Source organism: Diorhabda carinulata, chromosome 1, assembly GCF_026250575.1.
Source record: "Diorhabda carinulata isolate Delta chromosome 1, icDioCari1.1, whole genome shotgun sequence".
Classification (NCBI taxonomy): Eukaryota; Metazoa; Arthropoda; class Insecta; order Coleoptera; family Chrysomelidae; genus Diorhabda; species Diorhabda carinulata.
In genome coordinates, this window is record NC_079460.1 from 21,980,505 (window position 1) to 22,005,103 (window position 24,599).

General features: G+C 32.8%; 2 protein-coding genes across 2 annotated transcripts in view; both read left to right on the plus strand.

Moving 5' to 3' along the window:
- The first annotated feature begins 679 nt into the window (after positions 1-679).
- On the plus strand, positions 680-3,331 carry LOC130893405 (uncharacterized). Its single transcript, XM_057799490.1, has 2 exons — positions 680-793; positions 1,924-3,331. The coding sequence occupies exon 2, from the start codon at positions 1,928-1,930 to the stop codon at positions 3,233-3,235; it is 1,308 nt and encodes a 435-aa protein (XP_057655473.1). The 5' UTR covers positions 680-793; positions 1,924-1,927; the 3' UTR covers positions 3,236-3,331.
- Positions 3,332-14,308: 10,977 nt separating this feature from the next.
- Positions 14,309-24,599, plus strand: part of LOC130893439 (uncharacterized) — a 78,482-nt gene continuing 68,191 nt past the window's right edge. Inside the window, exons 1-2 of the mRNA XM_057799560.1 lie at positions 14,309-14,486; positions 17,710-18,474. Coding sequence (XP_057655543.1) covers positions 18,046-18,474 — 429 coding nt within the window. The 5' untranslated portion in view covers positions 14,309-14,486; positions 17,710-18,045. The remainder of the gene's footprint in view (positions 14,487-17,709; positions 18,475-24,599) is intronic.

Below are 24,599 nucleotides of genomic sequence, written 5' to 3' on the forward strand. Positions count from 1 at the left end.
AGTAAATATCCGAGAAGCAATAAAATGATTTACTATACATTTATTATAAATTTTTACCTAATTTTATAGGCGAATAATTTGTTTCGGAAATATATATGTGTATAAGATATAATTTATGTTTGAAATGCATTTCTGTTAATACATAATTTGTTTTATATGTTTTATCATATGAATATAAATTTTATCATCATTGTTATCGGTGTTGTTAATATTTATCTAACAAAAGCATTATTACATATAGTACCATGGTGGGCTACCGTATTTACTTAAATTTTGAACTATTAGATGAAGAGGGGTGTATCAATATATAGTTATTCCATTATGGTAATTTATAGGTGACCAAAAAAAAATTATACAACAATATCTATTGGAATTAAATGGGTGGATTTTAAATAATGTTAAGCTGCTTTTGATAAAGAAATTGAATAATTATAAAAAACGAAATATTGAAATCGTTAAACAATTATAGATGTTTCTGTTTTAGACCCTTATTTCCAGATTTCTAATTTTGACTTAAAAATTATCGTGAATGAGAAATAATTTTCCCTGAGGTGTACCGACTATGTACTCAATATTTATCTAGATTATTATTAAATATTATTGTCCATAAAATAGGTACAATAAAGAATGTATGGGTAAAATATATGATTAATAATTTTTCCGCCATATGGTTCCCTAAATTAATTAATCAACCAAAATGAAACGCCATCTGATAATTAAAATACCTATATAAACTAGGAATACCACAATGCTAAACAATTTAAGTAGTGTCATATTAGCATCACCACAATAGGTATGTATGTTCTTTCTAGAATGCGGACAATAAGTGCCTTCATATACTTTGTGTAATTTCCCATTCTACTCTTATGAAGTAATCAAATTTTAACTCTGCTGAAAGGTCTCAAAATTAAAGTCTTTTGGCTCTAGCTGCTAATTATGTTTTTTGAGAACTATTTGCTTTACTTCGGCGCATGTTAAGGTTAGTTCCAGACATTAATGGTTGACGTACCTTCATCATTTTTGTATTCAATATTTTTATTATTTTTTTAAGTATATAATTCACAGAAGCGTCTTGGAAACTGAATCTCATAGTTGACAGGTTAATACTGGTTCAAAAATATATACAAGCACTCAAGATGATCATTCTTTCAAGCTGATAATGCTGTAAACCAAGAACTTGATTGTCGTAGAAGTCAAGAATCTTACAGAAGTTCGAGATGTACATGTAAACAAGAAGGTTCTTGAAAACAACTAGAAAAATGGAAGAGAAGCAGCATAGATTCGAATGAATGGCATTCATTTTTACCCATGTTCATTATACGGAACAGTGAAGAGTTTGTTTGTGTCTCCATAGAGTTTGGTGAGTGATATTTGGACTGCCAATTTGTTCCTAATGGTGGTGCGTTTAAGGTATAAGGAGGTATCTCTTAGAAGATGTTTTGACTGACTGATAATATTTGTTAACGTGATTAAATATATTGAAGGAGCTCTTCAAGATCATATAGTATCTTTGCACAGTATTGGCAATAGTTCTGAACTAGAGCTAACCATGATATCTTGATGGTGTCAAAGTCCTGACTTGAATTCTATCGAACAAGTTTGGGAATATAATAGGGAGATCGTAGGCTTGTAACAGACACAAATAGAAGCAAAACGAACTTCTACGAATAACATAATTTTGAGTTTAATTGCGTTTTTGGAAGTCCATTTCGTTGTTCTTGAGTAAATTATTCCAAATTTACAGTGAATCACGTTGCTTTGATAATTAACTGAACGCAGTAGAGTTTTTGCTTTTTAATCTGAATAATTCTTCCGAAAGAAACTTTGAACTAAAAAGAAAAGACTGATACAAATCCATAGGAATCATATATATTCAAGTAGTGGTACAAATAAGTTTACCAATATTTTATTCGTTTGTTCCAGAGAAATGAATTGGAAGCTGGGAGCTCTGCTCCTGGTCGCTTTTTTGGTTCAAGAGGCCACTCTCCGACAAATACCCCAAAATAAATATGAAGTAGAAAAGAAAGGACTGAAGGAGTTTATAGATTTTTTGACTACGAAAACAACAAATTCTAAAAGAGAATCGAACTTTTTTGACGATAGGACCAATAAAGATATTAGCTTTTTAACCTCTGATACTGAATGGCTAAAGAAGACAAAATACACACCAGGAAAAAAGAGTTTGCGATTGAATCTCATGGATGATCACAACATTCCTTTAGATCATGGTTTTATTAACGGGATGCTGACTCCTGGAAAGCGCTGTGTTAATCTTCTAGATGAAAGTTGTAGTAATGCAGGAGTTCCAAATGCTGAAGGAGACAGTTTCACATCTTTCAAACGTTGCGCCAATTTGTTGGACGAGAGCTGCAGTAATGGTTATGTTCCAGGAACTGGTGACGATAGTGATTGGATAAACGGTGGAAATAGCCCAGGAAAGCGGAGTTGGAATTCTGTGGATGACCATAACGGTCCTATTATTGGTGGTGGAAGTAGAAACTCTCATAGTAGACGATGCGCCAATTTGTTGGACGAGAGCTGCAGTAATGGTTATGTTCCAGGAACTGGTGACGATAGTGATTGGATAAACGGTGGAAATAGCCCAGGAAAGCGGAGTTGGAATTCTGTGGATGACCATAACGGTCCTATTATTGGTGGTGGAAGTAGAAACTCTCATAGTAGACGATGCGCCAATTTGTTGGACGAGAGCTGCAGCAATGGTTATGTTCCAGGAACTGGTGACGATAGTGATTGGATAAACGGTGGAAATAGCCCAGGAAAGCGGAGTTGGAATTCTGTGGATGACCATAACGGTCCTATTATTGGTGGTGGAAGTAGAAACTCTCATAGTAGACGATGCGCCAATTTGTTGGACGAGAGCTGCAGCAATGGTTATGTTCCAGGAACTGGTGACGATAGTGATTGGATAAACGGTGGAAATAGCCCAGGAAAGCGGAGTTGGAATTCTGTGAATGACCATAATCGTTCGGATAATGATGATGAAGAAGTTACTTCGAACAAACGCTGTGCCAATTTATTAGATGAAAGCTGTAATAATGGTTATGTTCCAGGAGCTAGTGATGACAGCGATTGGATAAACGGTGGAAATAGTCCAGGAAAACGAGAATTGCATTCTACAATCCACGAAGTGTCTAGTGGAAAACATAGTAAAAATAATAAAGGTACACATGGAAATGGTAAATCCTACCAAGAGGGAAATTATTCCTACCAATAGAACAATATCGATGTTAAAAGACTCAGAATATGTTAAAATTTGAATAAATATGCTGATTGTGAACTGTTTGAATAAAACTAGTTTATTTTAGTTAAATATTTATCGTTCTTAATGTCTAACTAATTATGTATCTCCTGTTTGGTATACTTGGAAGCTTTTTTGGATACTTGGAACTATTTTTGATATTCTTTATCTTTCATCATGTCTTAACAAAAGGGTGGGTCGTATTAATCATAGAATATGGTGGTTGTAAAACGTTCAAATGTGGTTAAATAACGTTGTTTTGAATGGTATGAAATAATTAATTCAAGACAGAAATTTCTTTGTTTCTATCTCTCAAGCTTTCACTGACTTTTTCTCTACTTTTGACTATGTAAAGTTCAGTTGAAGGCAATGATGGTCCGTTAGAACTAGAGAAATATTTCACGACATCTTTTCACTGTGCACTGTAAACAATCTTAATGATAGATGACGTCAAACTTAACGTGAGTATGGTGATAATTTATAAGCAGCTTTTTCGAATCATTAGTTTCTCGCTGCATAACAATGATAATGTTGCACGCTAACGACGAGAAATACATTACTGTTGAAAAGTTTTTGCCTACCCCTACTTCCACTTCATTTTTGGAATTTCCTGAAAAACTAATGGAACCAAAAAGACGACGATTATTTGTCGAAATTGTTATATACAAATCCAGAATTGTGTACCGAAATAAAAGCAGAAAGAGATTAGATCGATAAATTAAAATCATCTATATACGTTCTTTAAAATATAAATACTAAAATCGATCGTATTGTTTTTGTTTGTTATGTATCACGCAAATCATCATCATCATCAGCATCAAGTCTCTCAATCCTTTGAATTATGGCTATCGCTTATGGCGTTTTTAAATTCTTCTTTGAGGTGAATTAATTCTCGTTTTCGAATTTTTAATTTCTTTATAGTATGTCGTTTTTTTGGCTCCTTTTGTTATTATTTTCCATACCCTTCGGTTCCGTCATTTTGCACTCCTGTTCTCTATAAAGTGCTCTTAAATCCTCCTATATTTCGTTTCCTAAGGTCTTTCTCGGCCTGCCTCTTCTCCTTGGCCACCATGGGGTTCTAGCGTTATTCTTTTGATCATTTCAATTGGTTTCCTTCTCATTATATGTCCAGCCCAGTTAAGTCTTCATAATTTTATGTATTTCCCTTCTCCATCTCTTCCTTTACTCATTTCTGTTTCTTTGTTGTCCTCTCTTCCTCTTGTGTTGTGTTTGGACCTGTTATAATTCTCATTATCTTTCTTTCGGTTCTTTTAAGTTCTTCTTCTTCCCTTTTGTTGATTACTGTTGTTTCCATATATATTTTGTTTTTTTTTGCTTTTATTTCCGGTCCGTAATTTCTTGCTTCGTCTTCTAATTTGTTGATCGCCTTTATTGATTCCCTCTGTCCATTTGCTATGATGGTTACATCATCTGCGTTTGCTACTATCTGTGTTGCGTCTGTTATAATGCTCTTATTCTGTAATCCTGCGTTTTTCACAATTCCTTCCAATATTATATTGATTAGCGTTGGTGACATAGTTCATACCCAGAATGTATAGCTCCATTCGGGATCATTCAACTATATTATTATATTACAAAGATTTTAATAATTCAAATTTTTCTATATCGGTTTGTATTATTTAATTTCGTTCGCATTAACAACTGAACGAAATCGAATCAAAAAATATCTCTTGGGAAATAATTAATAAATATTTTACTGTGAAATTGGAATATTTCTGTTATAATAACCCGAATTAAATTCACCGTTACCATTATGAATTCTTTTCATTCATTGCCACTGTTTTTTCAGTTAACTAGATGTACTTTTATACTTGTTGTTGCGGATTTCTTCATGGTCGCTAATTATGAAACGGCGCGGTTCAGAATAATAAAAAATGATCATCCGGTATCGATTTGTCTATTTTATTTATACCCCTTGTACGTAAGGGACTAACAAAATATCTCAGATCAGTACCCTCGTTCAACATGGTTAATGGTTGTGTGAGAAACTTACTGGATAACAAAGATATGTCAATTAGCCTAAGGCAGGGGTCGGCAACCTTTTAAGTCAGGACAGCGAAAAATTACAATTTACAAAATTTAAAAGTTTTTTACTTCAATAACAAACAACTGTGCGAACAAATTCAATGGGAGCGATGGCTTTGCATGGTTTTAGAAAGTTTGGATAAATTTGGCTCATAGCTTGTTGTTTCAAGTTTCAAAAATGACTCTAAATTGTCATTTGTCAGCACTCCAAACGCCAACTTCTTCACCTCACTGTAGCAATCTGGAAGACTATTCCATGCGTCGAATATAAGAGCCTCAAGTCATGACCTCGAACTCTCTTAACTTCCTTTTCAACTCTGTGAATTTTCCACCACACAAAGTATACTTTTTACGTTTTAAATCGATCAATTGCATTTCTAGAGATCCGGTTTCAATTCCAAATGGCTCAATGTAGAATTCGTTACTATTTGTATTGAAAAGATTTACTATCAGTGGTTTTGTTCGTTTTGAATTGCTAAAATCTTTAACTTTTTTTTATAAATGTGTAAAAGTAATTCGTGTCAACAGTTGCACTGTTTTTATAGCTATATTACCTTAAAAGTTGAAAATTAAGTAATTTACCGCTCTGAATATCGTCTACAAAAAGATTCAATGTTTCTTCAAAACAAACCAATTCTTCTACCAGGGGGTTTTCCTCTACTTTTTTTAGATTTAGTTCATTTAATTTCGCTGTGATATCCATCATAAAGTAAAATTTTGCAACCATTTTTTGCTCTTTAATCCAAGGTGATTAATGCCTTTTTCATTTAGGATTGTATTTATTTCATTCAAGCACGAAGCAAAACGTTTCAAAACCTTACTTATGGAAAGTCATCGCACTTTACTCTAAAGAAAGAGGTCGGAATACTGAGTCTTCATTTTGTTTAACAATTCCTTAAACTGGTGATGGTAGAGTGTTTGGGCACAAAGTATTTCTTGGTGTATTATGCAGGGACATTTCAGATTTTCGTGGTTTGCTCTGAAGAATCGTTGTTGTCCCTTCATTTTTTCCTGTCAAGAACTTCTGGTTTCATAAGTTGCTATTGGAATGATTTTAAATTGTCTTCAAGGCATTTTTGCACGACAAATATATGGGGAAAAATAATTATGTCGCATGACTCATCGGTAGCAAGCCATAAGGCAGAAGAAAGTTGAATATTTTCCACCAGCAAATATGTTATATCAGAAGACATTTCAGTTATTCTTGTACTCTTTCAGGCGGATAATGGTTGACTTTTCTAAACATATATGGTTTGTTTTTGGAATCACGTATGAAGCAATCCTTGACGTGTGTCACGGAGGCGGAGGGAAACAAACGCAAAAGTACAAGTTGCTAAGAGATACAATCGATGCCTAATCCTCTTTAATAGATTCAGAAAGATTTTTTTTGATAAAATCAATTAAAATTAAAGAAGAGTAGCTTCACACCCAAAGAACCACATGTGGTTCGCGAGCCAAAGGTTGCTGGCCTGAGTGAAATGAGTAACAAACTCCACCTATACTAGAGAATTATTTCATCAGTATCAAATACAAACTGCAAAAAAATCTACCCTAACCTAACAATATCCTGCAGTACCAGTTCGAACGCATTAAAATCATTGGGTTATCTGCAGCGATTTTTTTGCGATAAGATTATTTCTAGTTGTCCTAACATGTTTCGCTGCAGATTCAGGACACTACAACAGGAACTTTCGTAAAATTTCAGGAGACATACAGAAATAGTTGTTTTCAAAAAGGAGATAATCGACAGTTTCAACACAGAACTTTTTAATAAACGAGTATGTGTCTTTTTGTTTTGAAAAATCACCTTAAGAAAACTCATTTTGGAACACTTGGATAATATTTGAGTGTGTATAACCGATGAATAAAGATTATGTTAGTATTATATTCTCTATTTAAATAAACGTTTGGAAAATAATTCTAGTTACTTAACTTTCCCACTCAATGTATTTCATTTCAAAGTACTCAATTGAACACAATAGTGTAGAGTAGAAGACTCAGTTCTATGGTGCAATGACCACAATGTTAGTCTAGTACTTTGGTGGTGTCTAAGGGTCTCTAGTTACCTTCAGTTTCGAGTATCGTCAACACTGTTGACTCTTGTTGGTCAATGATTCAACATTTCTCAATCTCTCAATTGACGATAGTCCTCCAGCTTTTAATATGCTAGTAGGCTAAGTTGGAATTTCTGGAACCGTTGGTGATATTCATATTGAATACACTGTTTAGACTACCACTACGAAACGCGCGTCAGAAGGTGTAATTTTGAGTGTTGGTGTAGTGGTAGTGTAAACTGTGTGTTCAGTATCTTAATATGCTGTTAAAGTACTGTCAAACATAAATCAAAATAATGAAAAATATCCTTTTTCAAACTATAGATAACAATCGATATTTAGGTTGCCTGGTTTTACAAAATGTAATCGTTAATAGTTGATAAATATAGGTTAATATACTTTTTTATTATTCGGTATATTTTCGTTCCACATTTAATAGTGTGTATGTTAAAGTTTATGTAAATATTACTATGTTATGTGAAAATTATTGATAAACTAGGATATAATAAAAAACTGCTATTCAATCCGTGAAGACTTGTAGATTTCCACGGAAAAAGGTTGCAAACTAATTTACTAAACAATACTAATTAAAATGTTTCTTCGATAAAATAATGTTCACGGTTATATCGTGGGAATATTACTACCATTGCGATTAGATGCTAACCATTCTTCATATTATCGTTTCGTTCTGCAAAGAAGTGGCGATAACATTTTCAATATTGTTCAAAAGTTGTTCATGGTTCAAGACGATTTTTTTATAGATTTATATCGCACAACGGGGCTGTGATATCGAATCGAATAAAATAAAACTGAAAATAATTCAATGAAAACCGAAACAGAAATAAAGAAGTCAGACAGCTGTTAAAATATAAAGTGTCTTGCACAAAAAGAAAGCTTTGATATTCGAATTATTTAATGGTTTTATTTCAAAGTTCAGCAAGCTCCTTGAGACCTTGGTAAAACAATTCTTTGGGTTTTTATGAAAAAATTGTACTGCATTTTCAATATCTCTTTTGTATTAAAATTTTCCTCCTTGTTCCTCGAACTTATTCCGTGTAACTTTCAAAGTATGTGGTTCAGGATTGTGTTTATATAAAGGAACCTGCTTTCGGTTAATTAAACCTCATAAATCTCAAAATTGAAATGCGGTACACTAAACCTTTTCTTGCTTGAAAAGAGTAAAGAACTATTTATGAGTCAAAAAGCTGAAGTTTCTAGGTCTATATTTCGTAGTCGGACCTAATGAACAAGATTTTCATGCGACGAATGTATTTTATTTTTTTTATAATTCAACCTAATCCATTAAAGCCCAAAGGGGCTGTAAATGACCCTGTCTGTAAATGTAAGGATATAAAAGGAGATTACGTTGAAAAATAAATATATTTTTGTGTTTTCTATGTTGGGGCAGGTACTTCTCTGAGCAAATACTAAACAACGTGGCGTCTTTAAACTTGAAACATATGCTGTATGGATTGTGCTATTTTTCAAACAACTACCGCCACCTCTAGATCAGGCCAGGTACTTGTAAAGATTCCAAACTTTGTCTAATGTTGATTTAATTAGGTACCTGGTAAAAATGTGTGCAATAAATAGGCTCATACACTTTGAACATCAATTGTCAAACACTTTTTATAAAATGAGATGAATTTTATGGTTTTAACACGCCTTCAGAGCCGGGTAAAACACTTGACATATCCGCCAATATCATAAAAAGTCTCTTAAAAAGTGAAATAAATGATTCAAATCACACATTTTGAACTTGATCTGATAACCGAAGTAATCTTATCCAATGCCAACAAATAATTAAAACCTGTGCATTGAATTGGAAATAATTAGAGAAGTTAGATGAAAAAAATAGATGCAAAAAACTCGAACAAATCATTGTATCCATGCTGCAATTGGTATACTCCTCCTGTATATACCTTCTTTTTTGATGATACCATAAATTACAATGTAAGAAATACCCGAGATCAACTGAAAACATAATTAACTTCTATTTTCTTTATTTTTAAAAGTGTACTGATCGGTACAAATCTTCTCAACAAATAAACAAATAAGAGTTAAACTGTTAAGAGTCATTTGGAGTTATTATTGTTAATAGCAGAGGATACAGAGGCGCCGAGTTTTTACTATTTCATGTTTTTAAAATGAAATAGAGATTGAAGTAAGATAATAATGGGTATTCGTTGATTAACAAATTTGTAGAAGGGGAAAATTGTTTAACTCTCTAACTGGGAAAGGTATTTGGCGGAAAATTGAGGAAACTTGGAAAATTGGATTTTCCGGAAAACAATACATTTTATTTAGAAAAGAAACATCATAAACACATATGATACGTCATGTTTTTTGTATACTTTCACTATAAAGATATATTTTCAACTATTATGTCAAAAAATTTACATGCTTGTCTAAAAAATTCTAAATTTCGGTAACCACTTGAGAATCGATTTATTTTTGAAATAAATCGATTGAGAAAACTTGTGTCTAAGTGATTTTTTACATTAGATTATTGTGAGAAATATACAGGGCTGAAGTTGGAGTAATTTTTTTTTGAAAAATATAAATTCTTAGAATCTATAATTGCGGAATGGCAACGTTGTACCTAATACAAGAAGAGAGGAACGTTAGATTATACAAAGAGAGTTCATTAAATCTTAATTTTTTAACAAAAGAACTAATTCTAAACAGGACCCTTTTCATTTAAAAATAAAAAAAATTATCAAGGATATTGCTCGAGAAAAAATTATTGGAGGTTGAAAATTGAGGGGAATTTATGAAAAATGGATTTTCCGTTATTATTCCTTTAAAAAATTATTGAAAAAAAACTAATTTCATAACAGAAAAGACCTAAAATTAAGACGATTTAAAACCATAAAAATACATTTAATATTATATCTAAATAAAATAAACAAAAGTTCACAGCTAATCAGCAAACTAAAATAACAGTTTCTAACAACCACCTCCGTTATAAATTAATGGATAAACAAAAAACGTAAATATACCCCCACTGTGGCCTATAGTGGAGCATAAAATAGGAGTGATAATAGGGCCGGAAGTTTCGAAGAAAATTAAGTTCTTTGAAAATTTTTGGCCCTACTTTGAGGCCCTATAACTCGGGAATGCAACTCGGTATAGATGTTAAATGACCCGTTTGTCATATTGTCCCCTATACACCTCTTATCTTTGTCGATTGCCTGGGGACATCCTGTATATCAGTATATTTCAAGAAAAGCCGCGATGTCGCGACCGCTTTTAACTAAAAAAATCTATGAAATATTTAAGGTGTGTACGAAATTTCCAGTTTCTAGTCATCTAGGACTCGGAGGAGCTAATAAGAAAAAATAAATAAATAAATAAATAGAATAATGAAATTTATTAACACTTACTGTTTTTTAATCCAATTTTTTGATTGAACAATATTTTTATTAGTCTCACCACCACATTTTCGTTTATTTCTAAATGTCTATTATTATGTTTAACTACCGGAAATACAATCTTTTTATTAGCATAGCGCAATGAATATAAATTATATCAATCCATTATTGGTACCTATACCAATTTTATTATAAATAATTGTAAAATTTTGTCTTAAATTATTTATCCTAATTCGTTAAAATTATTTTATCGGATGAGTTGTTTTATTAAGATAGTACGCTCAGTTGCTCTTCTTTATAATAATTACCTCATCTATTATCACGAATTTTAATGGGTTTAGTTCCACCTTTTTCACGAATGGATGCTTGTGGATAATGGAACTTCTGTTTTATATAGTTTTACAAATATTCATAAGACAGTACCGCCATAAAAATAGTAATTTTATCTAAATAAAGTAGGTACAATTCTTTAAGTAATTTATTACGACTTTAGAATGCTACTGTCAATTAAACGTCTACTTTTTTATCTATGAGAGAGTAATAAAACCCAATTTCTAATTTCATACTTCGGTCATTTTAAATATTATTACAGAATAATCTAAATATTTCCTAAAATTTTGACATGAGACAGTGGTAGTTAGTAGTAAACTCGGTGTTATTAAATCGACCATTTACGGAGTTATTAAAGACGATAAATGTTCAAACAACACCTGAAGTTCAAGAAATACCATAATCTCAGATAGAAAATCACTTGAAAAAAAGTCTTTGAAAAAAACTGCATGCGTTATTTAGAAAAAAGTTTCCGACAGAAGACGAAGCTCTTGTCACAGTTCGAGATGCCCTGAACTGAGTCGAAGCTATGGAAACATTTTAATAAAATGGAATGTATGGGAATGAAGTTACCCAAGGACTAGAAAAGAAATGAGAAACCAAGGAAGAATATATTTTATGAAGATGAAATAAAACATTTTAGAAAAAACTGCACTGCTTTACCTTGAGCTGTTTAGAAGTCATAATATAATATATATTCGTTATACGAGGTCTGGCTATTAAATAACGAGACTGGTTTTATCGCTTTTCCATACGTTTTCCATTGATCGAAGCAGTGCTGGAAGTCTTCTTCAGGAGCTTTGCCTTTTTTTGGTTTACCGCTTGCATTGACTCAAATCGGATCCCTTTCAAAGCAGATATTTTTCTAACCTTTCAAGGAAATCTGAGCAGACCCGTTAACGCGAGGACTTTTGGTTAGGAGTCAGATTTTTTGGCACCAAATTCGCACAGACTTTTGTCATGTGTAATTCCTTTATTTTATAACAGAATTATTGTTTTTTTTGAGGGGGATTTCTAAAATCGAAATTAAATTTAATAGTTTTCATAATATTCACAAGGCTGTTACAAAAAGCTTTGGAATTAAGAAAAAACATGTTACATTTAATACATAAATTTTATAAAATTATTGAGTAATCATCTATTGTTATGTTAATATGATCGAATAAGAACAGTTAGAAGAAAAACGAGTTACAAAAACCGATTCAATTTCAATGAATGTATAATAAAGTGTTAAACGAAGGATGATGATTGAAATAACTTCCGTTGTATAATAAATGGACATACTGTTGCGAATCGATCACGTTTCTATTAAAAAAAACTACAAGAAAATAAAGAGCGGTACATTTCATGTCTAATGTATCGATATTATTCAAGTTTAAATGGCCTAGGAGGCTTTAGGGTGCAAAGAATTGCGAAAATTTCACTCAAAATTATAGAAAGATCAAAATATAACAAATAGGTAGTTCATAGTTTGATTAATTATAAAACTAATGAAAACTTTGAAGTAAAATACTAAACTAATATCAATTTTGACACCCTCAAAATATCCTCCAATAAAATCAATAAACACTTGATGGGTTTAAACCATTGCCGAAGCATTTTCCTATGTGATTGAAGCACATCATTATCTTCCATGATTTGATCTGAATTGAAGTAGAAAAACACGTGAAAAGAATTTACAACACAGTTACTTGATGGCAACCTTCGTGTCGACGCAACCAAGACACAAGCATGGTCTTGGACCAACTGTTCCTGCCCACACACATCCCCTAGGTAGGTTTAATTATTTTTCAATGAAGACGTGAGGATTCTGGTCGTTCCAGTACACGCAGTTATGCCGATCAATCGTACCGTTCGGCTTGAAGGCTGCTTCATCCGACCACAAAATGGAATTCTGAAACTGCGGTTAATCCTGATTTCATTCTAGGTGCCACTCGCAAAATTCCAGTCTGTGAAATTATCCTCGTGAAGTGCGTGGAGATGACGCGGACGGTAAACTTGATAGTGCAAGCATGTCAGATTGGTTCGGCTGCTCAACTAATGCCAGCGCCGCTGCTTTCATATTTTCTTTAGTTGTTACAGATACCGGTCGCTTAGAACACGGCGCGTCGGCAAAAGAGCCTGTTTTTTTAATTTCTGGTATGTCTTACATATTGTTGAACTATTTGGTAGCGGTTAGTTCCGAAATTCGGTAAAAATGAATTTGTAATCCGCGTTCGTACGTAGGTACGACGTAACAAGCGTGAACTTGTATCTTGTATATTGTATTCTGAAAATGCGTCTACTTGACGAGCACGTGTTACCATGACATAGACACAACTGTTTGAATTACGAACATGATTCGTTTTTAGCTTTTTCGACAGCGTTGTCAGACTTATGAGCGTTGTCGGACTTATGCTGATTTTTCGAGAGCGTTGCCTGACTGATGCCGACCTCTGTATACTAGTATTAATAAGTACGACATGTTTAAATTGAGGCGTAAGAATTTTCACGACTTATGAGACACCCACTGTAAAATGTTAAAATGCGAAATTTAATTTTTCTAATAAAAATTTATTGTACGCTCCTCGTATATTCTCACGGAAAGTCATTATCGAACAGACTAGAGAGATTCTCTCGTTTTACTTGGTAAGAATGAAAATAGTGATAAAGATTTAATCAACGCTTCTTCTTTTGTCACATTGAAATTGATGGGTATTCAGACACCTACATAAAATAACGCCGTTTTCTCATGTAAATGAATCTGAGCACGTTGCTTTTGCAAACATTGTTAATGATAAAATAATATTCTCACTAGATTGTATCAATTAGATCAATGTCACGTTGTTCAGAAAATAATTGTGTTGAGGAATGTGATGCATACACGCAAAATTTTATCTATTTTTTCATGTTTCATTATATGGAATATAGTTTCACTTTTTGTAGGTCAGTCTGTTCTATATTTTATTTATATTAGAATTATACGGATGTTATATTCTTATTGCCTTCAAGGCAACGAACTCCCAATTAGAAGCTAGAATTTTATTTTGTTTTCCAATAATAGCGGAGAAAAGAGTTTGTTAATAATTATCTAGCTTGTCATTTGTTGGATGCGAGAGATTTTAAACAAGAGACTCTTAACCAATTAAATAACTTTCTGCGACTAAAAACACTCAAGTATGTAATTATTTTTTGATAAAAACGTTAAAATCACAAGTTTTAGTATCAAATTTCCGCATTTGTTGATTTTCAATTTCCTTTGTTTTGAAACATATTCCTAACTGCACAATTAGACAAGTGGTAGTTTTGAAAAAGCTCTTTTACTGTTGTACTGTAACCAGAACTTCTGAGATTGAACTGCTTAAATTCGTGTTCTGTGCTGATGGTGTTCAACTTCTGGCCACACTGGTCTCCTCTCTGTACAGATTCATCATTAAGGATTTGGTAAATAATTCAATTACGAACTTTTAGTAAAATTCTTGTGTAATACGTCAAAATAAGTGAAATATGATTAAATTCCTGGTAATGTCGACAAATACGGAAACTATGAACATTCTTTTCCACTTAATTTTTTTACGATGAATTAATCTGTCAAACAAATGAAAATCAAGTTATTTCCCTTCACTTTGACCTATTGATCTATTGTGTACTCCGGACTATTTACCAATCAGGCAGCAATGACTTTGCAAAGAGTAAGTACCGTAGTCTTTGTCTATGGATTGCCTCGTACTTACAAATGGGGTGTTCGGCGATTTCTGTTGGTTCTTTACATAAGTGACAGGAGCTGTCGGGAGTTTTCCGATATTCTTCAGATGGTAGTTTACCGGACAGTGTCCATTAAGCATACCAATAACTTTTCTTTGCTTGTCTTCGTTAAATTAAAGGGCCTGATGGTGGAATACGAAAGAAATATTTTCGGTTGTTTCAGACCTAGGGTCTTATTCCATGTTTCTGATTGCTTCTAGTTTTTCCACTTCTTTATGACCACGACTTTATGGCTGTTTGGGAAATCTATGAAAGGTTGTGGTCCTATTAAAGGACACACCGTATAATCCGTTATGGCTAGGTACCCACATATGAGTAACTTTATGGTTTGCTCCCATTGAGTCAAGTGCTTGCATGACTGTTCTGCTATCTGACAGAATGAATATCTTTGCATTGCGGTAGTTACGTTTCCGCCTGGAAAATGATGGGTTCTGATCCCGTTAGAATAGCGAGCTTTCGGGCCTTCCTGGCCCATTTATTCCTGCTCCTACATTTCCGTTTGCAAGCCATCAGTGTAGAATACTAATGAGCCTCGAGGAAACGCAATCTCTACATTTGTCTATTGCTGTCGACTTGTTAATATAATTATTTTTTTTTGTAAAGCATTGTTTGGAAGACCATTTGGGCATCTCACTTTCCCTTGGAATGCTTAGTTACCCAGCCAGGTCGCCGCTTTGTTCCTTGTATAATTTTATTGCCCGCTCTATTGCTTCACTTTTTTTGAAGGTCTTTAAAGGGGACAGGCATAAAATTACTTATAGCGCTGCCGTGGGACTTAATCGTGTTGCGATTGTTGTCGCAAGGCAGGCCACACGGTGTCCGTGACCATTTCTATGGGCACCTCACATTCCTTTTGAATTTACCCAGTCAGGTCACCGGTTTTCATGCTCTGTTCCTGTTCCTTGCCAGCTCTATTACTTCACTTTCTTTGAAGGTCTTCAAAGGGGGCAGGGGGGGACTTGATCGTGTAGCGCCTATTACCGCCCTTTACAACTTATCTTGGGTTGTTTGTAAATTTGTAAATCCAGTTCAACATTTTGGGTTTCAAACCCAATGTTCTTCCAACCATTCTGTAGCAGTTGTTACTGTTTGAAGATGTTGTCTACATGTTAGTCTCTGATCGAGGGTTACCCTGAGATTTTAATATCTGACTTAAGGGCTAGTTCGACCCCGTTCATTATGAGGGTTTTTGCGACGTATTTGTTCCTCCTAGTTTGATCTGTGGAAAGTTTATACTCAGTTGTTCATTGACACACCATCTCTGAACAATTGTTAGGGCAGAATGCATTTGTTCTTATACGATACCATTTTGATTACCCCGCACAATTATCGCCAGGTCATCGGCGTATCCGCAGACTCCATATCCCGGTTTTACAGCCATTGCTTTATACTCTATTTTGATATTGATAATGCGACTATCCACGGCTGCCATAATGCAATCCACTATGCTTCGTTCGACTCTTACCACTACCTGATGCATGGAGTGTCTTGACGTATTGGAGAAGGCACCATAAATATCTATAAAGGCACATCTCTTTACTCTCTACAGCCTTTTCTAGGTTGTTGGTTAGTTAAAAGACAGTCAACTTACCAGTTTGGAATGCAAATTGATTTCTATGTAGAGATTCATAAGCAGTTTCGTTCTGATGTATAAATCAATAATTTTTTCCGTAGTTTTAAGAAGGAATACCATAACTCCAAATGAGTTTTAGTGTGACTTTGTATATTATCAGCTTATTGTTGATTGTTAGTTGGGGTCTTCGACCTTTTACCAGCACTGAGTTTTAAGTCCAATCGTTTTCTTTTGGTTAGTATTTACGTTAGTGGTCAGTTCAGATGAATTCCAAGGTTGTTTTTGCACTTTTCACTGCAGAACATATCCAGTTAACATCGCAGTTGGACATGTTTCTACCGTTGAGTGCAGGTAACATAAACACTGAAATAGTTGGGAAATTATCTGTCTTGCAGTTGGATATCAGGATTAGAAAAATGTTGTGCGGGAGGTTTTTCCTACTTTTGTTTAGAGGACCGTTTTGCCAGACCTTGTCGAATGGCAGGAAGATATCTAAAAATGTAGCTGTACAGTATTGATTTTCTTCAAATGATTGGTACTTTTTTTGGAATCGCATGAGGTATATTGCGCTCTAAATCAAAATTGATTGTTAGGTGTTAGTCAGCTGGCTTTTAGAATCAGTTTTCTTCCATTTTCTTTCTCAGTAATACACATAGCAAGTAATAGGCAAATGTGTGGTATTTTCAGAAGGTTTCCTAGCTTAGGAATCAGTATAATTTGAGCTACCTTCCAGGGAATTGAGAAATAATTCATTCTCAATACTGTGTTGTACTAGATACTTCAACACCTTTTTTGATAGTTTTTTTCTAGATTTTGGCACTAGTTAGATCATTAGATTTTTTAGAGTTTAACTATATTTGACTTCTTCTGGTATACGGTAATTTTTTTGGAGGAAGTAAAGCTGACCTCGTATAATTAAAGCGATTGTTTTATTAAAAATTTTCCTGTTCTTGGAAACATGAAAATTACTCACTGAAAGTATGATAACTACACATAGAAAAGCAGGATTCATTTAATATTAAAAATTTTTTTAAACCAATTAATATTTAATAAAAAAAATTAAAGCTACTTCATACATATTCTTTGATAAGCACCAATTAAATTGCGTTGAAATTATTATTTTGTTTATTATATTACATCAATTTTGTCAATTTTCATGAATCTCAACCTTTTTCAATCACTTTTTTCATATAGAGTTACCCTTTTAATAAATTGAGCATGATTCAATGTTGAGAACGATTTTAGATAAATTCATTTTCAAATACAGTTATGAAACTTATATTATTAAAATTTTTGATTAACCCTGAAATTAAAAATTCATATTTTTAGGGGGAGATATTTGCATTGCACTAAGCTAGTTAGTACCTCATGCAGCTTTATTTGGCAAGTAAAGAAAGATTACTATTGGTTAATCTGAATACGGTATCTCTAGCTAGGAAGTGGGTTAGTTTCAGCAACACTGCATCGGTACATATTGCATAGAACTTATTCTTCGCGACAGACCTTCCTAGGCCTTCGACTAAAGTACTATCGGCTTCAGTACTCTCGCTAGGCAAGGACGTACGCGAATCGACTAACGTAACTTCTGAAAGTTGACGGTATCGCGGAAATAAATTATCCTAATCCGTGGTTCTTTTGAATTCGCGGTAATATCAGAACTCGAAAATGCGAGCGCTATTGATTGTCTACCTTTTGTGTGTTGTAAGGGCAGAACCGCAACTATGGGACTCTCCTAATTTATTACATTCGTGGTTCAGGCAGGCTAGAAGCGATTTGAAACGAGATTTAACAACAAAACCGCCGAGTTCAATAACTACTACAAAAAAAATTCAAGAAACTACTATTCCACTATTAAAATCGGAAACAGTAACTAAATTACCGAGTACTTTACCCTTTTACACGGAAACAACCCCCAAGAAAATCAATTTGATCACCTCAACTATATCTTCCACTGATGGAAGTACTATATACGATACGACGGTTAACGATTTTACGGAAACCACTGAAGAACCAAGGGATAACAGCAGGAACCACGATTTTTATCTGAGTAAGAGGGAAAGGCCGCAAATAAAAATATCAACTAATATAAGTCAGGTAAGTCGTTTTAGTATAATATAGTTTTCAATTGAAAAATTATAGGGTGAAAAAATTAGAATTTGATAAAAAATTGCGAAAATACACAAAGTTTTATATACAATGGTATTCAATGATAATATAGCTTATGATGATTTAAAAATAGCCGGATAATCTTCGGTAGGAATGGTGTTAAATGTGAATAATAAATAATCAAGAAACTTTATAAATATATTTCATGATAAAATTAGAATTGTAGAGTTAAAATACGATGAGTATAAAAAAATCGTGCAAGTTGTTCTTAAAACAAACAGAACATTTTGATTTTGAAGTATTTTCACATAAAAATAAAAATATGTTCTGATATTTTAGAAGACCAAGTATAGAATAGAAGTACAAAGCACTTGGTTTAGATAATTTAGTTTTTGAAAAGACAGCAAATTCCAAATACGTATTTATCGCAATTTTTTTCTTTTAATATTTCTCATTTAAATGAGAAATATATGCCATGAAATTTGAATTTCTGAAAATTCTTATCGAACTTTTTTGATAAAAGCAATGACAGATTTTAGAAAGATGAGACATACAATTTTTACACAAAAACCAAAATATTCTAATTAATTGTTTACTGAAAAAATTTATTACGATATAAAATTCGGCTTTTTCATATATAATAACTAAATTAAGTACAAATATTTTGTTATTTTATGTTAATTATTTTTCAACCTTTCTCAAAATTTAACTAATGAAATAATTTTTAACAGTACCATACATTTCATATTCTTCATTGTCAAAATTCAACTTTAATATTGGAAATAAAAACAATTATTAATTCAAAATAGAATTAGAAATTTTATTCAAATTGTTCAGGTCTCTTTTATCTTTGATAAGTTGCGCATTATTGATAAACGTTTTCTTTTTGTGTATGTGACTCTGTTTCAGAGATTTTTTGAATTTTTATTGTTAAATTTATGTTTTTTCGTCACTTACAACTGGACCCCACAGTCCAGAGTGGTCCTATGGATCGAACGACGTATTTTATTTCAAACCTTCTCCGCGGCCCAAAGGACCGCATATAAATGTGTTTTACAGTTTGGTTGGACCGTCCTGGGCCCTTGAAACATTACTCCACACTCGGTCCATTGATTTTTTTTCATGATCTCTAACTCCATTGTAAAACTGAAAAACTTATTTTTCTTATTTTTTTGTTCTTTTCAACATATTTCAAATAATATTTATTAAAATTGTTAATTTGTGCTATCTTTACATTACCTGTACATATTTTTGGTATATTTTGTTTTTACGGGATAAAAAAATGACAAATTAAAAAAAACGGAACTTTTATTATAAATTAAATACAATAACAATAAATTGTTGTTACAATCTAAATTATTGAATTATTCATGTTTTTCCGCAAAACACTGAATGCAATAATGTGGTTTTCCAAAACAAACACTAAAAAAAGTAATCACTTTTTTTTACTTTGGATTTTACAATAATTTTTCACAACTCTTTACACAACCTTGTGACTTGGACTTCTTTCTTCACTGGGCAATGGGCTTTTTTATGTTTTGGTGTCTCTTGGTCAGCAGCATCCGTTGTTTTTTCTTCAGTAATTTCTTTGCTACACGAATTTGAAAGTCAGTAATCGATATATTATTTTTTTTGTTATTCCTTTATAAATTGCTGTACCAAACAGCAGCTCAATAGTAATTTTCCTATACCACTTCAACTTCCTTTTCAAAGAACAAAATTTATTTGAAATAAAAAAATGCGGACCTGCACAAGCCCGTTCTGGGGCCGAGGGGAAGTTAAAACTTTCCCCAGGGCTCAGATGCGAGCGGTCTTATAAAAAACATAATTTTTCGCACTTTTTCATTTCAAATGATTTTTTTTATTTTTCCTTAGATCCACACCCCATATGGAGTGTAAACACAAAAAACTTTCTGGGTCTAGGGGAAAGTTTATCAATATCGTTTGGACGTCAACTTTGATATTAAGGATAAGATAATTGATTATAATATTTGTTTATACTTCATTTGTATATGTAGTTTATCAATTTCTTAGGTTAATTAGTCTCAATATCAATACATTATTTGCCTTTTCTATAGCTTTCTATTAGCCCAATTAATTATATTTATCTTGTGTGGATAAATAGGATGAAATTAATTGAAGTGTAAGAAATTAACGAAGACTTAATAAATATTGCCTTTGTCTGTTTTCTTACAAGTTAAAAATAAATATTGATAAAACCAAGTATATAGTTTTTAAGCAAAAAATAATAATTAGCAGTTTTGATTTAAAAATTAATAAGATTCATTTGGATAAAGTGGCACCAAAAAATATTCTGATTATATTATATTCCACGCAATTTCATTAAACTCAATAAAAAATAAACTTCTTTGGGATTTCCACCGAATATTTTGGATAAAAACTTTCTATAACAATTTTCGTTAACTGAGTGCACAATACCATGAAAAAACTTATCAACTTCACCTTCACTTTTGATGGACTTGCTTGTTGACTGGTTTGCATGACAAACTCATGTTTTAATACCATTTACAATGCATTTTATGAATGTGGAATTGTAAGCGATTAGACTGAGTTTTTACAATAGACAAGCAATGCGTTTCAGAGCAAACATTTGTTTCAAACGCGTTAAATAAATTCGAGACAAACAGAAGTTATACCGTTAATAGCAAATTTTTAAAACTAGTAGGATCGTTTTTATGTATGTTTATAAAAAATTTCATTCACTTTAATATTATCAGCACTATACACATAACTAGATTAACTAGTAAAAACAGAAAAAAAAGGATGCAAAATTTATTTCAATCGGCTTATTTTAGTCTTAGGAATATGTAGTCGAGTGTGTCAAAATTTTTTATACAAAAAACTACTCTGAATCCCAAAATTCTCCCCAAATTTATAAAATTATGTCATAATACTATAGATTGCCATCTAGAACCCTACATCTGAATAAAAAAAATAACTGAATCATATTTAACTTTGAAATAACTTAAATATTTATAAAATTATGTCATAATACTATAGATTGCCATCTAGAACCCTACATCTGAATAAAAAAAAAATAACTGAATCATATTTAACTTTGAAATAACTTAATTTTTATTATATCGAATTTTTTAAATTATTGTTTGCAGCAATATCATTTGTTTTCAGCCGTAAGTCTTACAACTTAACCTCTAAGGAAATTCTTGGATTGTGTATTCTTCAAAAATTACGTAAAACTATACAGAAAATTTTATCATAAGACAATAAAAGATGTCAAAGATATTTATTATAATAGGAGACTTTGGCGAGTCTCTCGTAATGTTTACATGTAAAGAAACATGATTTATTGTGAATGATCTAAGAAATAAGGTTTCTTCATCGAGCATAACCCCAATAATTACTTTGTGAATGTAGCCAAAAATTTAACAAAATCTATAACTCCGTAATCTGCGTTTATATCTCCCCGATGCTAATGCTAACTCAAACAGTTTTTTCTTTGTACCCGTAGTTTTAGCAGAGGTTCGCAGTACAATTAATGACATCAAAAAATAAATTCATTTCAAAATGTCACTTTTCCCAATTGTCTTAAGACGGCTATAATTAAACCTCTGCAAAAATCAAGCATCGAATTATCGCCCATTTGCACTTTTTCCTGCGTTATCTAAGATCATAGAAAGATTTGTCAAGAAGAGGCTTTTATCATTTCTGTTTAAATATAAAATACTTACTACCCATCATTTTGGGTTTTTAAGTAACAAATGCACAAATGCAACAACTTTTTTTGATTTTTCTAAGGCTTTCGATTGTGTTAATCATAGAATTTAATTGACAAATTGCAGTACTACGGTTTCAGAGGAACACCTTACCAATAGAAGTCAGCTTGTAAGGGTTGATACAACGATGTCATCTTGCAAGCCAATAGAATGTGGAGTGCGCCAAGGCTCAGTACTATGCCCTATTTTGTTTCTTCTGTTTATAAACGACATCGCCTTTCTCTTGGAGCAACCCTGATCTCACGGCACTTCATAGGACCATATCTAGTGACTTGATCACCCTTAAATCATGGTGCGATTCTAATCTTCTCTGTCTTAACGTTTCTAAAACTGAAGTTTTATCATGTAAAAATACATTGCTGCTTTTTTTTTATTAAATAACACCACCATTGACGTCGTTGAATCTCTAAAATTCTAGGGCTTGTTGTGGACAATTCCTTGAAATGAGAGTTACATATCTAACAAATTAAGTTCCTCCCGTTTTGCGCTGAAATCAGTTTCCACAGAACAGAACTTATCCACCTCCTCAACAGTCTATTATGGGTACGTGTGGTGCGACTCAATTTGAGCGAATCTTTAAACTACGAAAGAGACCTGTTAGATATTGACTCGGACTATAAAGCATGGCTCACTGTAGGGACTTCTTTAGAAGATTAAAAGTTCTGACTCTTGAATCCGTTTGCCTATTTCGCTTCTCCAATTTCAAAAAGGTCGTTGCACGGCTATCCACTTCGGAACGCGGATCACGACCTTTACCTACCTACTCCACGTTCAGAATTAGTTGAGGGCTCAATATTTTACAATGCAAAAAATGCACAATCACTTGCCAATTGGAATCAAATCGATATCATCTTTTCTCGCATTTCGCAATAATTTGAGTGCATATTTACTGGAAAATGTTTTCTACTCTGTAAACGACTTCTATTTTAATAATGAAATTTGATTCCGGGCATGCTACGTACTGGTTTAATTATAATACTGCTATGGACATATACTAATTATTACCTATTACTATTACCTATAATTTTGTTACACATTGTGGTTCCCTTCTGTATATTGAGATTTTATTTTATTTGTATCTTTATTTAGTTATTTTTGTTTTTACAAGATTGTGTCTACAAATTGTAACAATTGACAACAGTCAATGTAAGTAAACACATTTTAAAATCTTTCTGAAGTTATTGGAGATTATTATGTCAATGGATCAATTACCTCGTAATCTTACAGGAAAATAATAGTTTTTGATGAGTAGTACTCACCAAAGTTTTGTTCCGAGGTACTCTAGAACTTGTAATAACGATGAATTATCTGGAGCAAATCAGATGTGTACACGAAGCCCCGAGTCTGTATCCCGTCTAACAAATAATTCTGATAATGATCGTTCACGTGTTAGTTGGGACACGGTTTATTTTTCGCGTTATTTCTATGGAAACTACGACGACCCCCTGCGGCTCTGTTACTGTTATTATATGTGTGCAGATCAGGAATCACGGGTTTCAATAGTAAAGAGTTTCTACCCTTGTAATTAGAATGAGACCTAGAGCCTGACATACATAATCGTATGTATTAGCTTATATAAAGTTCATAAATGAAAAAAAGCTTTCAGAAAACTACAGAACGTCTACTGGAAGCTTTAAATGCATCTTAAATTTAAAATACTTGTACACCGCCTGTTTAATTTAATCGTTGCTGTTAAATCTTTTACCCCTCAACTCGGTCTTCAGCTTTGCGAACATAAAATAGTCGGACGGGGTCAGATCAGGGCTATACGGTTGGTGTCCCATCTCTATGAAGCCACATTCGTGTACAATGGAACATTATGATGAAGTAAGCGCCTTTTTTCGATAATGTTTTGGCGCAACTACTTTAGTTCAAGGTTGTATTCGATTCCTTAAAGTTAATCAAAAGGATAATCCTGCGGTCCTAAAATATTGTAGCCATCGGTTGTTTGGCGCTTTTCGTGACCTTCGTTTTATTCGCACGGACTGGAGTAGCTGAAGAAGTTAAGCTACTCCAGCGTGGAGTTCAATTTGAGATATTTTTCCAAACATCTTAACTGAGTGGCCGTTCGAGCCCCACTATAATAAAATAAACGGAAGTAGCAAGTTGAAACTCTGTGTGGAGCTTGTTGTGACTTATCACTGATGTCTGTATAAATATTTTTGCGAATTAACGAAGCGATGATTTCCGAAAATGTGCTAAAAGATAAACGTTTCGACACCATTAACGATATTGAGAGAACACGATTCTTATTTTACCTTTTACTTTGTTTTAGTTTTCATGAAATAATTTGGGGATTATGTTAACTGATAATTAAATTCATTTATTTCTTTAAAAACAAACCGTGTCTCACTCTGT

Coding starts and splice junctions, on each gene's coding strand:
- LOC130893405 (XM_057799490.1), top strand. CDS start 1,928: ATGAATTGGAAGCTGGGAGCTCTGCTCCTGGTCGCTTTTTTGGTTCAA.